At 40.1% G+C, this 16450-nt stretch overlaps 1 protein-coding gene across 2 annotated transcripts; it reads right to left on the bottom strand.

Moving 5' to 3' along the window:
* Nucleotides 1–5692: 5692 nt before the first annotated feature.
* On the bottom strand, nucleotides 5693–16075 carry slc25a48 (solute carrier family 25 member 48). Of its 2 annotated transcripts, none has more exons than XM_069710091.1 (7): nucleotides 15845–16075; nucleotides 14333–14376; nucleotides 13917–13988; nucleotides 12923–13175; nucleotides 11680–11967; nucleotides 9824–9957; nucleotides 5693–6074 (listed from the first exon to the last, which is right to left on the bottom strand). In XM_069710091.1, exons 1-7 carry the CDS (start codon nucleotides 15897–15899, stop codon nucleotides 6048–6050), a joined length of 873 nt encoding a protein of 290 aa, XP_069566192.1. In that variant the 5' UTR covers nucleotides 15900–16075; the 3' UTR covers nucleotides 5693–6047. The 2 variants fall into 2 exon arrangements, with proteins under 2 accessions (XP_069566192.1, XP_069566191.1); XM_069710090.1 differs by lacking the exon at nucleotides 5693–6074 and adding an exon at nucleotides 6610–8300.
* Between the last annotated feature and the right edge of the window lie 375 nt (nucleotides 16076–16450).

Here is a 16450-nt window from a genome sequence, read left to right as displayed (position 1 = left end):
GAGTAGACAAAAAAAGCACTTCGCTTTTGAGAAGAATTTTAGTCCCAACTTCATTTTTGCGTCAAAAGTCGTTATGAATCCTCCAGTTCAGATTCTGTCCGTCACCATCTTTGCTAGTTCGGAGCGGTTTGGAGCAGGAAGTGACCATATTTGGACAAGCTGGGGGAGGAGCCAGCGGTGGATCTGACCGATCTGATTGGAAACCTGACGATACTACGTCCCGCCCACCGATAGCTGTAACCTGACTGCACCACAGGTCTGTCAATCAAACAGACACGCCCCCAAAAACAGGTGTTCTTGAATCTTCTTTTCTAATGAATGAGGGATTATTTTCAGATGGACCTCCAGAAAACTAATAAGAAGGAGTGACTTTAGCTAACAACACCGAGATAACTGATGGACACATTTTATTCACTTTGGATTTGATGAGAGAAGTTGAATGGGAGTCTATGGAGCCGGAGGCTTTTTGGAGCCGACCTCTAGTGGCACTCGCTGGTATTGCAGTTTAAGACACTTCTGCATCGGCCTCATTTGTCAGACCCGGAAGCTACAAACACTTTTATATCCAGTCTGTAGTTGGCGCTCAAAAGGTTTAGTTAACATACATGGATTTATCGCCAAATTAGTGTTAAATTCAGATAAATAAATACTGAATACTTTACAGTATCAGCGTATGTTTTGAATTTGGGACACAGCTTGTAGTTGCTGATCACAGTTTAACATGAAGTCCAGAATCGGTACCCTGTCATTGCAAAGTACAGCATTTGCAGGAGGTAAAAATCCTGCAATCCTTCTTATTATTTGAACCTGTCAATCACCAAATTTACTCCTTCAACAGAGCTACTAACTCTCCTCTGTGATCTCGGCCTTAACACATCAACTCCAACTTGTATTTAAGTTTAAGTGGACTGAAAACAAACATTAAGGCTTTTAAAAAGAAAATGGGAGACTTCTTTTTTAGTGCAGCGTACTTTGTTCGAGTTGTCTGAGGAGAATCACTTTGATTTCTTTGACCGGGATTCTCACAATCCTTCATGCACTCGAGGCTGGGCCTTAAAGGGACAGTTCCCACTGTTTGAAGAGAGGTTGAACGAGGGAGTCGGTGCAGCAGATGGTAGTTTGGAGAAACAAAACGTATTTTCTTTATCTTGTTGTCTAGGTGCACTTATGTGTGGGAAAATGAAAGTGTTGAGAAAAAGTAGTGCCAAAAGAAAGGGCAGTCTGTCGGCAAGGTAACGCTCACAACAAATATTGTAAATATAGTGTTGAACAGCAGATAAACTGATGCTGATATTTTTGTCGGTGGGCCTGTTTCTAGGCGGCTAAAATACATTATAATACAAGTACCTCATACAAACCAACTTCAAAACATTCAAATTATCCCTTTAAACGAGCCTCGTTTCCCCCCTGGGTGGATCGGAAACAGAGGAATCCCAGAAAAAAAAACCACGGGCCCTTCATGGAAACTACAGCCATACATCCTCTGTATGTAAAATGGTCTCTCAGCGGGACTCGTCTCGAGGCGTCACGGCACGTGAACTGCCTTTGAAAAGGGCTATTATCATGTCATCTTTATGTGAGGTTAGCGGTTACTCATCTGCCGCATCTGTGCTCGTCCTGGCGTGATGTGTCGTTGTCGTTTTCATTCATTCTGGTTGCATGAGATGTGTGAAAAACTGTGTTTGTCTTCTCAGTTTAGATGAATCTTCCGTTTAATAGACAAAATTCTTCTGCGTAGGGGGGGTTATAAACAATAAGGATTATTTTACATGGAATATATAAACTGTACATTATATATTTTCCGAACACAGAAGTAGATGTGTGTGAATGAGAGGAATTTTTGAAACGAAAGGCCTCAAAGACATTAAACAGCTTCATCTAAATCCTGGCTGGCCTTTCCTCTGAAAAAAACAGTTGCTGCCTTTGATCGGATGATTTTTTTGGGGGGAAACTGCGACTAAAAATATCATTATCAAAGCATCTTCTGTTGTCAGGAGCCCAGAAACATTCATATAAAACAGGCTCAAAAACCAGAGTTCAACTCCCTCCCCTTCAAAAAAGCAAAGATACTCCATTAGGTTCGGTGATATTTCTCATGATTATTATAGAATATCAACAAAAAAGAGTTCATACTGGCGTGCAGAAGACATGCCGTAGATGTTTACTTCCTTAAATACAACCTTAATACGTGTAACTAAGATGGACAGAATATATTAGAATACAAACTTTCCTTTAAACGTAATCGTTAAACCAACAAAGCTGACGGACTTGATTATTACGAACGATGTCATAACACTTGTCTCGTTTTGTAACATTTTTACTTGAGCGTATGAAAATGAACTGCCTGCTGAATCCTGCCAGTCGATCTAGAAATGAGAGTTAAAGTGCTGTGCTCGGTCATCACCGTGTTTACTTTCCAGATTGTGGTGAGCCTCTCGTTAGCTGTTACTGTGAAGAGAATCCTTGAATACATTCCAGTCTCTTTTGGCATTTGCACTAGATTACATTGAAATGTTAGACTGACAACTGTTATGGCATCTCCTACCCACTGCCCTTTACTTTTTACTGCCCGCCAGCCTTGTAAATGCTAACGTTTGAGGTTTGGAGATGAAAAATTTAGCCGGTGCTCAATACCTGGCAGCGGCTCCTTTAATCAGGCCGTGTGTGGCGACCAAAAAAAAAAAAAAAAAAAAAGGTAAACAACTGAAGAAGGAGCGGGATTTTTATTGAAGTTCCTACAACTGGTTGAAGAGGGTCTTTCTTTTTAATTCAGGGTGAAAATATTTTCAGGGTGCAGAGGTTAAGAATGTAAAATATGAATTCTTATGCTATTTTTTCCTTAATTGCATGTCATATACTCTATGTGGAGCCCAATCACTGTAAAACTGTCTCATCAATGGAACTGAATCATCTTTTTGGAAATTAAATGCATAACACTAATTAAAAAAAAGTTTATAAAAAGCTACTCGTGTTTTACTCTGTTTTCCTTCAGTGATATTTTTGCTCTTTGTATCTGTTGTTCGTTAAATTTATTTATGAGGGTGCACTTGTTGCAGGGGAAACGAAGCGCAGCACCGTAATGTGACGTTTTGAATGTGTATAAGTAGTTTGAGAGAATTATTGAGTTACAGCCCATAACCGCCACAAAACAAAAGAGTCAGTGAGTCAGAAATATTTATATTTTGTCTGTAAGGGATAACTAGCTGTCAAGAGAAAAACTGTGCTTTTACATTTGCTAATGAATTTCAAATCGTTAGTAGGTATTTAAGCAGCCTATAAAAGTATTTGTAAATATAAATAAAAAAGCTTAGGAATAAATAATTCATATAAATGAATCAGTTTTCATAATAAAAATTGAAGACTGAAATTTAATGCTTTAAATTTTTTCTACATTTCTTTGCATCAAATTTTATAAAGTCATCCAAAATATTTAAATAAAACAGAAAAACAAGTTGTATCTGCTATCAGTGGGACAGTGGGACAGTGGTTAGTGCTGCTGCCTCTCATTGAGAAGGTCGTGGGTTTGATTCCAGCTGGAAGCAAAAAAGCAAAAAGTCCTACTATGGCATGCTGTATTTTTTCATCCAAAAAACTTAAGACTATAGTATGTTGTCTAAAATATGAAGAAGAACTCAGACCACAGAATGTCGTCCCAAATGTCAGACTACAGTCTGACTTTTGGGGATATTTTTTTTTTTTGGACAAAAAAAAAGTCGCACTATAGAACTACGTTTTGTACGACATACTATGGTACGACTTTGTCTTCATATTTTAGACAACATACTATTGTCTTAAGTTATAGATATACTATAGTATGACATTTTGGACGACATTCTATGGTGAATTTTTCTTCATATTTTAGACGACATATTGTCGTCGTCTAAAGTCGTCTAGATTTTTTTAGACGAAAAAAAAGTCATACTAAAGTACGATGTTTTGGATGACTTTGTCTTCATATTTTAGATGATATACGATATTAAGTTTTTTTGGACCAAAAAAAATGTCATACTATAGTATGACATTTTGGACGACATACTATGGTATGAGTTTGTCTTCATATTTTAGACGACATACTATAGTCTTAAATTTTTTTTTTTTTGGACAAAAAAGTACATATCAGTAATACTTTTTTTTTTTTTTGGAAGAATACATATATTGCTTCCAGCTGGAATCGAACGCATGACTTTCTGACTGCGAAGCCAAACTACAGGATGTCATTAAACGTCAATGTCAAACATTACAAATTATATATTATATTATGACATTTATTTCACATTTTGGAGAACATACTATAGTATGACTTCTTGGAGGACACATTACTACAATATATAATCTCGATATCATGGTTACGCTTTCATCCAGCACAGATTCTAGTTTGTATATTTTATTTATTTTCAGAAAGGAGACATTGAGTTGCACAGCTGGCAGGCGGTTATGTTTTCACTCTCTTATATTTGCATACATTCACACCGTCTCCTGCCGTCGTGTCCTGTGACTCCGGCCTTCTCCTCGCCGCCGCCTCTGCCAGCGGTCTGTAACAGCTGAATTACCAACAGGGATTTGCTGTTTTTCAGTCTTGTTAATCCCGAATGAAAGACCCGCGTACACAGATTAGTCTGTGTGGGCTGTCTGTAATTTCTACAGACCAAAAGACTTTCTCTCGTTAAAGGGTTTTTGAATGACAAACGGCAACAGAAGTGCTTCAGTGTTTTTGTTCTGCCTCCTGAGGAACAATAACTCACCACGAGGCATTTACATGTGGAGAGAGAGCGAGCGGGAGATTAGCTGTTTAGTTCAGCTAATGCTCACATTTAACGGGGACACCGGAAATGCCAAGAATATAGGTTGTGTAATTGTGTGTGTTCTTTCAGCCTGTTTTTCTGAGGGATATGTACACTGTGTATCATGAAGTAGGTATAATTACTTTTCTACTGTTTTTGCTCAAAGCCTCAAAACAAATAGAGCTGAGGGAGAATTACAGTTCTACGTTTTGTTCTTCTGAAAATGTGAAAAACATAAAGGTTGGTTTAATGAAAAGCTTTCAGGAAATGCAAGACGAAAAAAGTCATCAAACTAAATGAAAACTAGTCGTTTTGTATATTCTTGCAGCGTTTACACAATAAGAGTCTCGTTTGAATGAACTCCTGCGGCACTAATGGGTAGAAATTACAGCTGTGAGTTTCAGGCTGGATGTTCATGTCCTTCACCTGGTTGAAGTTGTGGTTTTATCCTCAGAGTAATTCAAATAATAGTTGGGCTCCAGACAGGAAGATAATCAAAATGCTACCCTGTCCAATTAAGAATTGTAAATATAAAACCAGTTGGAGAGATCGTCCGGATAGCTTTATAACCTCACTACAAAAAGGCTGAAAGTAAACATAACAACAAAACATCGTTTTCATTTTCATCAAAGATTTGTTATGTTTAAGCAAAAACAGTCATCAAATTAAATGTTCATGATTCCTAAATAAATAACAAACATCACAAAACAATGTCCATTAAATCATAACAATCATAAATCAAATTCAGAGTCCAGATCAGATGAAAATCAAATGTTTCTTAAAAGAAAGATTAAATGAGGAATTAAGCTTAAAATGCTTCCAGGGATTCACATAAAAACATGTTCAAATGTAATTTAAAATAAATTAAAATACTTAAGAACAGAGACAACACATAAATAAAATAAATAAACTTCTCAGTGCCACACATTTAAGCTTTATGCAATATTTTCTTAACATTTGCACCACAATTAAAACAATACTGCCAGTGACCCTTCAAACCTCTAACAATAACAACAAACTGAAAGTAACATTAAAATATTACAGCTAGATTATTTTTGAATTAAAAAGAACTAAAACCCCTTTAAATTTGATAAAACTATACTTTCAGATATTTTGCAGACATTTTTTAATTGAAAGAACTTCTTTCTTGTTACAGTCATTGTGCACCAGGGGGCGTTGTAGTTCCCTGAATGACAATATATCACCAGTTTTAGTATTTTCCCGCTTTTTTTGGTACATGAACAAAAACTTTCTTTCCCTGTTTAATCAGCATGCAGCAATAGAAAATGATATCTGAAGGAATGACAGAAAAAAATGCCGTTAAAATCATTAATAATTCTGGTAAAATTATTTTAACTGTTCAATTAAAAATGTGTAATCAACATAAAAAGTCTGACCAATGATAAAATATTTTCTAATGTTTTGTTGTCTGCAGTTTTCCGCATCTGGTACTGAACTCCTTTGGACGAGCAGACGTGTAACCAAGGTTACGAACAGCTGCTGCGTTATTTTGTGGTTCAATGCTGCCCCCTAGTGGGCATCGTGTGATATTACGTGGCCAGTGCAGCTGAAAATAAACAACACCCTGTTCACTGTGGTTATAACGGTAACCTCGGCGCTTCGGGCTCTTATCAGCAGAGTGCAGTCAGGAGGGTCGACTTCAGGCTCCGCCCCCCACCCCACCTCCACCCCCACCCCATCAGTTACATGGAAATCAACTCCTGCTGTGACATCATCGAGTGTTTATCTGCTAAACCAGTTGTTATCTTAAAGCAGTGGTGGACAAGAGGTCACATGAGAGGTCACAAGATTCAGACGAGGGGACAGATGTGTTTAAAAGCTTTATTTGTTTATGTACAATAAGAAACTTGTGTCTCCACCGTCTTTAATATTTACAGATATTTACATAAGTCAGAGAGCTATTAAAAATATAACTATTAGGCAGGCGAAGATATTCACTCAAAAAAATAAAAGTATCCGTTCTGTGAAGTTTGGTTTAGTATTTTTTTTGTTTTTTTAAAGAAAAAAAGCAGCATAACAGTATTTAAAGCTGATGATGCACAAGTTTAATGCTAAAATGAGAAATTAAAAACAGTATAACTGTCGAAGATTTAATGTGTTGCGGCTATTTTAATTATAACTGAGAAAAGTTTGCTAACGTGAAGTTAGAAATTAACTCCACGGTCGGACGCACAAACAGATGTCATTTTCAACAGCGTGCAACATTAGAGCAGAACATTAATTGCAAACTAGTTTTAAATATAAGGGAATTTTCAAAAACTGTATCTGCATGAATTAAATGTGAAAAGTGACATTTGTCTCATTTTGATTACAAAAACTAAACTGAAACAAACAAATCTGAAGTCAACAAGCAACACGTTAAATTTAAGACTCGTGTTTGTATTGAAAATGTCACGTTCCCTTTTTCTTGATAAATAACTCCATAAAAGGCCAGTCGACGAGCAAAAACCACCGGTTTGATGATTCGCAGGGAGAAAGACGTCGAAATGTCTCAGAAACTCGGCTGAAAAGTAGTTGTTGTTATTTTTACATGTTTGCGTCACATCAAACCAAAATATTCGTCTCGGTAACTCAACTTCTGTCCTGCAAACCACCTAATACATGCTAACTGGGTTTTTTGTTACAGGTTGACCCACATGGTCTCGATGATGATGATGATGGTGATGATGATGGTGATGATGATGATGATGATGGTGATGATGGTGATGATGATGATGGTGGTCTCTGTTGTTCAGGTGAAACTGCTACAGAAACAGTTTCCCCCCCAAAAAAACGACCATGAAGGAACACACGGAGCTCTTTGGTCAATTTATATCAAACAATCAATCAAATAATGAGAATATTGACAAAGTCATCCGTATGTTCCCCGTTAGCTTCAGGGCGATCATACTTTTTTAGCGACTAGCAGTGTGTGAGGACGATTTTTACCGGTCGCCAAACACAAATAAAAGAAGATTAAGAGTCAGAATTAAGTGAAATTAAAGCCTCAATCTCAGCTGGAAAGCTAAAAAAAAAAAGGTAAATGTCGCATTACGTTTGCTCTAAGTTCAAGTACGGAGCGATATTCATTTATGCGAGTTACTGCTGACGACCAACCATCCGTCAGCACGTCGGAGCAACGAAGTAAAAGCGACAAATATATAAAACGTGCCGTGGGAGACCAGAAATAAACATATTTAGTATCTGTAAACTGTTTGTCTCTGCTCAGGAACACATGGATGACTTTGGGGTCCTTAATTCTTATTATTCAACAGAACAACTGAAATTAAAAATCACCGACGGACCAAATCTGAGTGTTCAGCGGAGCTAAAATATTTTCTTCTAAAAGCAGCCGACTTCCAGCTTGTATAAAACGTCTAGCGATCCGTCACCGTTAAAAAGACGTCCTTCGTCCTAACGACTCCTGAAGAACTGCAGCGAGAGTTCGTAGGTCAGGAACATGGTGGCGCTCATCGGGAAGCCTCGGATGGCGTTCACGGACGCTCCGCGGAAGAAAACCTGAACACAGAAAAGTTGGCTTTTAATTTGATTTCTATTTGATTTCTATTTGTCAGAGTTAAAAAAAAAAAAAAAAAAAAAAAGCTCCGATGTTACTAATAATGTCGTAAACCTTTGGTCTGAATTTGAGCCGAAGTGCTTTAATTCTTTCATATTGTACATTTATTGTTTTTATTCAAAATGTGCTAAAAACAGAAAAGTTAAAAAATAAATAATATATATATATAACCCAAAAAACAAGTTGTTCGGCGAGTGCTGCCGCTGGTTGCCTGGCAACCTCACGGCGATGGTGATGTCAGGACTCGAGGGTTTTATCTCCGTTATAGATTCAGCTGCGTCCTTATCTTGATTTATTTCTCGTGTTTCTTTTCTTCCACTTGTCCTTTAAAAATTAGGACAATTTGACACCCTGAAACCAGCTTTACACACGGTGGAACATCTCCACGGCAACGACTCTTTTTTAGATGCAACGACAGCTCGAACGCGACGCGTCCTCCCTGTTAAAGAACACAGCGTTCATGGTCATTTTAGCTCGGAGGGACTCTGACCTGCAATAACCCGACGCATCGATCCGCCGGGTCGCACGAGTCCACGTTCTCAGAACAACCGACGGTCTTCAGGTCAGACGTCGGGATGGTTTGTTTACATATTTGCGACCTTTGACCTCATGAACAGTATGAACTTGGACGCATGATGTGGAGGAAATAGTCTCCTGATATAACCTCCGTGGAAAAAAAACTCTCCAGAGGGAAACAACTCAAAGAAAAACACGTTCACCCGCATCGCTTCCCGTTTCAGGATTTGTGACGACAGCTGAATTCTTCATAACTCAACTTTAAGTGTCTGAAATAAATTCTCTCTCGGCTGAGGAGTTTCTTGTTTTTTGTTGTTGTTGTTTTTTAAAGCCGTTTGTGTCGATGCGACGCCTCAGCTGCTGCAGTCGAAATATGATCGTTCCCCGTGCGGACGCTGAGCTCTGATTGGCCGCCGGCCCGTCACGTTTTCGAGGGAACTCGACTTCTGGGAATGTGGCTCGCCCCCCCGACGGGGTTTCACTGTATCCTAGAGTTTCACCATCAGACGATAAAACCATCTGTTTCCTGTGAAGGAGGAGGAGGAGGAGGAGGAGGAGGAGGCGGGGCATGTGTGTTTAACGTTACCTCCTGATTTTAAGAAGTAATCTTTCTGTAAACTTTATATAAAATTTCAAATCCAATCAGAGATTAACGGCCAGTTTAAAGATGAAAACAATAACACAATAAATCTCACTGTTATATTTTGAAACTACAATTTTAACATCTGCTTCAGGAGTTTTTCCACCAGAAATCGATTATTTGCGCTGATAAAGTGTGTAAATCTCAGCGTCTCTGGTCTCAGGATCTTTTGGCTGAAAGACGAGAGATTAAATTTGTCTGATTTTAGGGAGAAAGAATAAACATCGCTGAACGTGATAAGTTTGTAAACTAGAAAGGTTGAACTTCACCACTGTTATGATTGATGGTTATTGTGATGTCATCGCTCACCTGCATTCCCTCCGTCCTGTAGCTGTGGACGATGCAGTGGAGAATCCCGCGGTACTTCCTCTGCAGCTGAGCGTCCGCCTGCAGCCGACTCTTCACCACATCCGCCGGCGTGGCCGTCACCCAGGAGATGGAGCCTGAGGAAGAGGAGGGACGTCCGTTAGGTTTCAGTCTGGCAGGTGTGAGACGGGTATTCTGGTTCGAGGCGCGCTGCGTTCAGGTGATTCAGAGAGTTGGATTATACAGAATCAAACAAGGAAGAAGTACAAACCGCAATGATAGGGCACAAATAATGAAATCTTGAACACATTTGAAGCTTCATTTGTTTGTTTTTTTAAAGGACCACAAGAATCTCGGAAACTCTGACTTTCAGGGTCGGGATCCTTTAAAAAGATTAATACTTCAGAAGATCCGAACTTTCAGCTCCAAACTCTCAAACGAGACACTTTAACTTCACAAACAAAACAAAAAGCAGAACGGTGCATTCAGGTGCTCATTAAAAGCCAAAGAGTCATATATTCATTCAGACGGCGTCACGAGCGGAAAAAGTACCGGCAGTAAAGTTGAGAAAACACGAGGAACAAAGCTTCACCTCGGATAATTCAGACTATTTTACTGGCTAATTAGAGATCGAGAACTTTAGTGACGTCTATTATTTGTAGACTGGGAGGGAAAACATGAAAAAAATGCTTTTAGAAAATGTTAAAACATTTCTTCATTAAGAAGGAGTTTATGATTGAAAAGATTATTTTACAGGACGTTTAAAAGGAAGGAAGAACCAGTATAAAACTCCTCCATTAACACGCTTCAGTTACAGTTCAGAGCTGCAGTCGATTATTCTGGACTCTGTCCTGAGTTTGAGGTTCAGTTTGGCATCGAGCTTCACATTCAGAGCCCGATAGAGGACTAAACAAAAAACCATGCAGACCTCGTATTTATGGCTCGCAGCTGATTTTAGCTCCGTCACGTGTTCACCGCTGGCCGGCCGGCCGGCCGGCATCTGGAGGTCGGCCTGCTGGAGCCAAACGCCTCCACATGTTTCCCCTCAGCTCACGTTCACTCAGACCGAGCCGTGCGGTCGGCTACAAGTTTTACACGTCTCTTCCTGCCAAAGACGAGGTTTCCTTCAAAAGAAAATCTCCCTCAGGGGTTTCAGATTTTTTTTTTTTTATGTTTCCACATGTTAATTTCTTTTCATTTTACTGTCTGAAAATGAGGTCATCGTACCAAAAGATAAGGTTGCATGTATTTGTCTCACACCTTTATGGAGCGAGCATCACATTTCCTGCCATAAAGAAAGTGCCTGCTGATAAAGTGCCTGTAATGCTGCGAGGTCAGAACAGCAGCAGGACGATGACGCCGGTCAGAGATGGAAAGGAAAGACTCAAGTAACTGCAGAATCTATTTAGTTTCTGGATGTAATTTAAGTAAAATATTTGTATTTATCTTTACTTCACAACCGTTACTTGATAACTCAAAAAACACATCCAAACCAATTAAAGGAGCAGTTACAGGATTTTAGTGGCACCTAGTGGTGAGAATGCAGACAGCAACCAGCTGAACATCCCTTTCAAGCTTGAAAGACAAAATCCTAATTATGAATATTATATATTTCATTTCTGCCAATAGTTGTCCAAAATTTAGAAATGTGGACTTGTGAACACATTCGAGGTTAAATCAACATATCAACACACTGTCGGTCAAAAAAAAAAAACATTGCAGCAACCGAAAGAAACTAAAGAAAGAGGAACCACATTTCAGAAAAAAACTTTCGTGACCTGCCACTCAACTCGGAGCTGTCGGTGAAGACGCTAAACTAATAAGAGAGTCGGTGACGTTAAAGCCGGGACATCGTTTACCTGCCAGACCTCCGGCGAGCCAGATGGAACAGGGATGAGGGCTCGACGTGGCGTCCGGCTTCAGCAGGTTGCAGAAGATGCTGTACGGGAGGAAGTAGAGCGTGTACCCGGGGACGTCCCTCAGGATCATGGCCCCGGCCCCCCGGTACAGACCCTGGAGGCCCTCGGCCTGCAGGATGCTGCTGATGCAGTGGATGGGGCCCCGGTAGAGCGGCTGGTTGGGGATGTCGACGGAGCGAAGGGGGATGTTGGTGCCGCTCGGTACGTTGCCGGCGAGGTGCAGGTTCTCTGGAGAGAAGGAGTAAAACACCAAATCCAGCTGTGAGCCCGTTCATACCGAAGGCTAATCTTGAGAAAATGAAATGGAATCGCAGTAACTAAATTAAACCAATTTCTGCAATATTTGCATAGCTTGCAATTTTGCAAAATTCTCGTAATTTCAGCAGTTAAAACGACTTCATTTATATAAAAAAAAAAAAAAAAAAAAGCAGACCAAAAACCAACAGTTTCCTGATTCTGACTGAACTTCCTGCCACTTTGCACCTTCATAAAAAGAGTCCAGCCGTAATAAAAGTCAAGGCTGAACTGTGTCTGAGTAAGTAGATGAACCAAACAGAAGTAATTACATGATGTAATTCATTGTAAACACATAAAAGGCGATAAATGTGTCACGTGATGTTTCATCTTACGGTCGACCTGCTCTGACCTCAGTTTTATTGCTTTATTGTGTCTGATTCATGGAAGCAATCTTTAGGCACGAATTGTCCACAAAATGAAGTGATAGCTGTAACCTGACTGCACCACAGGCCTGTCAATCAAACAGACACGCCCCCAAAAACAGGTCTTCTTGAATCTTCTTTTCTAATGAATGAGGGATTATTTTCAGATGGACCTCCAGAAAACTAAGAAGAAGGAGTGACTTTAGCTAACAACACCGAGATAACTGATGGACACATTTTATTCACTTTGGATTTGATGAGACAAGTTGAATGGGAGTCTATGGAGCCGGAGGCTTTTTGGAGCCGACCTCTAGTGGCACTCGCTGGTATTACACTTTAAGGCACCATCACAAGATCACTGTTTGTGTGGGACTGTGTCAACAATGTGACAGAAAACCAGACGGAGAAAAAGCTAAAAAACACCAACAGTCGGATTGTTTACCTTATTTTTGGCTGCACAAGAGGGAAAAAAACAAAAATCTAAACAAACAAAAAAACAAACAAACAAACCCGGATATATCTACCTGCGAGAACCATCTGCGTCTGCATCTGCAGTCGGATCTTGACCAGATCCACCGGCGCCCCGAGGCCCACCGACATCAGTCCGGTCAGCATACTGGCCACGGTCAGGTCCAACATGCTGCAGGGATGCCGCCCGTCGCCATAGCGATACTTGCTTATGAGTCTCTGAGTGTTGCTGAAGAAGCCAAATACGGCCGAGTTATAGACGGTAATGCTGGCCAGCGGGAAGGACATGCCCTTAAAGAAGCCCATGGCCTGAAAAAAAAAAACACAGAAGAAAGTCACTAAAATGATTTATGTTAATCCAAAAATAAACAAAGAGAGATTGAGGAGACACATGTTGAAACTAAAACACAAGCTGTCCTCCAGCAGGAACAAAATGAGCCGGCCTGAAGCGCTGAAACTGCAGTTATAATGTTTAAAAAGTTACAAAATAAAATCACAAGAACGAACACTGTCTATGTTTTATCAGACGGAATGAAACTTCAGGTCGTTTGAACAACTTCTGTTTCCATACATGATGCTCATGTGGTTCACGTTTAGTTTGAGCTGCGACAGATTCTTCTTCTGACCAGAACATTTTTTGCTGAGAAAAAACGGCCACAAAAAACCCACCAGATAATTATATAAGTGGAACCAGATAGTTGGAGAAACAAAAGCAAACAACAACAACAACAACAACAATGTCAGAATGAAATAATTAAAAAAAAAAAAAAAAAAAAGGTTTTCTCCATCCAGACAACAAGACGAAGTTTATCTTTAAAACACTCCTTAAATCTGAATTTAATTAAACATATAGACGCAATCATCGGTTTAAAACACAGCGTCAACAGACACATTTAAAGACCGTCCAAAATGTCCGCTTTGTGTTCGCGAACACCTTTAAAACAACGTCAGTCATCAGATACTTCTTCTTGTCATGTATATAAAAGTATGATTTTCAAACACGCGACATGTCTTTGAATCGGTGCAGTAAAAAAGAAACCGAAGCTTCACCGTCTCCTTCCTGTAGATGGTGAGGATGCAGTGCAGCGTGTTCTTGTAGTTTTTTCCCGCCTGCAGCCGCGTCTGCAAGAAAAAAACACAACCAGTCAGAATTTAAACCACAGACAGGAAGTCGTTTTTCCAAAATTTGTTTTATTAGTATAAAACAGAACAAAATGTTATCAGCCTAAAACTCTGATTAGTTCTGCCCTCTTGATCTTTTAGCTGCTGATGTTGAAGGAAACCGTCTCACTCAGCGTTTTAAACTTTAAAACTTTAGGTCCAGTTCTCCATATAAAAGAATAAAACGTGTCAGATGGATTTTCTTTCTTCTTTTCACCACTAAAGTCAGTTTTCCAGAGTAAATGAAGAAGTTCTTCTCAGACTGTAATACGGTGCAGTGAAACCACGCTGCGGGTCTTGAATACCTTGACTGTATCCAGGGGATGACCAACAACCACACTGGAGGCTCCTGCAGCCCAGAGGGAGACAAACAAACATGAAATACCAGAAGAAGAAGGAAAAAAACCAAAAAAAAATAGCAAAGCAGACGACGAGCTTTTTGTGCAACAGATATTTCAGACGGATGGAAGATGCATCGACACTAAACGGTCGGCTCGTGCTCTCCGTGTGTTTCTGCAGAGATTCGAGTCCTTGGGGGCCCCGAGCGAACAGGATATTGTGCCCTTATTAACTGTTCCTGTCGCTCTCTGGGCTGTGTGTGTGTGTGTGTGTGTGTGTGTGTGTGTGTGTGTGTGTGTGTGTGTGTGTGTGTGTGTGTGTGTGTGTGAACACAATGTATTGACAAGGACCCCCAGAAAAACACCACAACTGCCGGGCTTCATGTTTTCTTGTAAACTTTTGTCCGAACGTTAATCTGCTGAGAACCGTGAAACCATAAAACCATTTTTTTTGCTTGGAGGCTGTGCACATGCAGTCATGTGACCAGGAGCCTGTTTTTTTTTTTTTTTTTTAATTCTAAACAACTTTGTTTTTTTGATGTTGCTGCAGAAAGAGACTTCACCTTTCAACAGACAGTCACGAGTCAGAAGAAATTGTTAGATAACAAAAAAAAAAAAATCTTTTGAATGGAAACAGCAGAACAAAAAGTTAAAATTATCTCACTGGTTCATTGAAATATTACATTTTTCATTTTCTGTCTTTTATTTTGAAAGGTTTTGAATGGATTCAGCTTTACTGTTGTTGTTCTTTTACATTTTCTTTGCTGGATTTTAGTCTTTTTTCCCCCCTAAATTTAGATTTGACATTACTGAAAAACCATCTGCTTAATATCAACTTAGCAACACAGACATCAAGAATCAGAAACAGTTAAAGTTTTGTATTAATGGAGATTAAATTTGACCTTTTTGGTTTCTTTTCACAGTTTGAAACTTTTCCATTTCACTTTTACGTGCAGCACTTTACTTTGACTTGTGTGCGTTTTCTTTTTATAATGAATCAACACAACACTTTTATAATTCTATTTTAAAAGAGATGCTGATAAACAGACAACAACATGATCTCAGCAATCAGACTATTGGAGGCCTACTTTCGATTCTGTTCGTGCAACTGAGGTGATGCAGCAGCAGCGCCCCTAGCGGCCGGGCCTGTAACAGCTTTAAAACAAACTTCTACATAATAAACGGTGCAGAGACAGTGACTGACAGCGTGTCTGCAGGAGGTGACGCGTTGAAACACCAGTTTATTTTAGGTAAACAATGGAGGAAAGTGTTTATTTGTGAGTATGGTGAAAACGGAGGGTGGTGGGAGTTTTCTCTGCAGACCCTCTCTAATTGGACGTGAGGCTGCAGGAGTGTTCCTCCGCTGCAAAAACGGATTTAATCCAAACTAACATGCAGTAAGGAGAAGCCGATGACATGCATGCAGCCAAAGCCACCGACACCCGCGCACAGATCCAGTGAAAGGCAGCTGTCACTCACCGCCGATCCATCCTGCGATGAAGTCATCCACACGAAAACTCTTCGAGGTCTGCATCTTTCAGCTCAGCCCAAACTTCAGCCCAAACTTCAGCCCAAACTTCAGCCCGCTGCCTCTCATCCAGTCACCGGCACAAAAAACCCCCAAAAACCTCCAAAGCTGTCCTCGCGCGGTGCGTCTCCGTCTCCGTGACGAGCACAAACAAACCGGCTGCGGGTTTGTTTGATAAAGTTATCGGTCACGCGGGTTTCTGAGAAGAAAGAAAAAAAGATTGGAAGAGTATTTATGCAGATAAGCGCAGCAGGTTGACACGAGCGACCAATCAGAGCGGAGTTTCAACCTGCGGGGCAGAACTTCCGGCCAATCAGGTGCGAGCACTCAGCAGCCGTGCAGCCTATCACCGCCGTCATGGAAATGAGCCATGAGGAGAGAAGAGCAACAGAGAAACGTGAACCCGAGAGGAACAGCTGTAATGTTAGACAGTGATATCCTCACGGGCTTTAAATACAGTCTGTGGAAGTCAGCAGGAAATGTTTCGTGACTGTTTATCAGTGGCGGGAAAAATACACATTAGTTTATAAACAGTCCATTTTACAAGGAAAAGTTAA

This window comes from Brachyistius frenatus, unplaced genomic scaffold, assembly GCF_029030835.1.
Source record: "Brachyistius frenatus isolate BFR_SWC_R1_liver_20210118 unplaced genomic scaffold, ASM2903083v1 Contig_89, whole genome shotgun sequence".
NCBI lineage: Eukaryota > Metazoa > Chordata > Actinopteri > Embiotocidae > Brachyistius > Brachyistius frenatus.
Note: the sequence above shows the minus strand (reverse complement) of the source record. Positions and strands in the feature narration are given on the sequence as shown.

Excerpts from the sequence above, each read along its gene's own strand:
- slc25a48 (XM_069710090.1), bottom strand. The coding sequence starts at position 15,899 with ATGCAGACCTCGAAGAGTTTTCGTGTGGATGACTTCATCGCAGGATGG. Across the intron at positions 11,968-12,922 it reads GACGCAGATGGTTCTCGCAG|AGAACCTGCACCTCGCCGGC; the intron begins GTAGATATATCC and ends CCTTCTCTCCAG. Across the intron at positions 8,301-9,823 it reads ACAGGACGGAGGGAATGCAG|GTTTTCTTCCGCGGAGCGTC; the intron begins GTGAGCGATGAC and ends TTCTGTGTTCAG.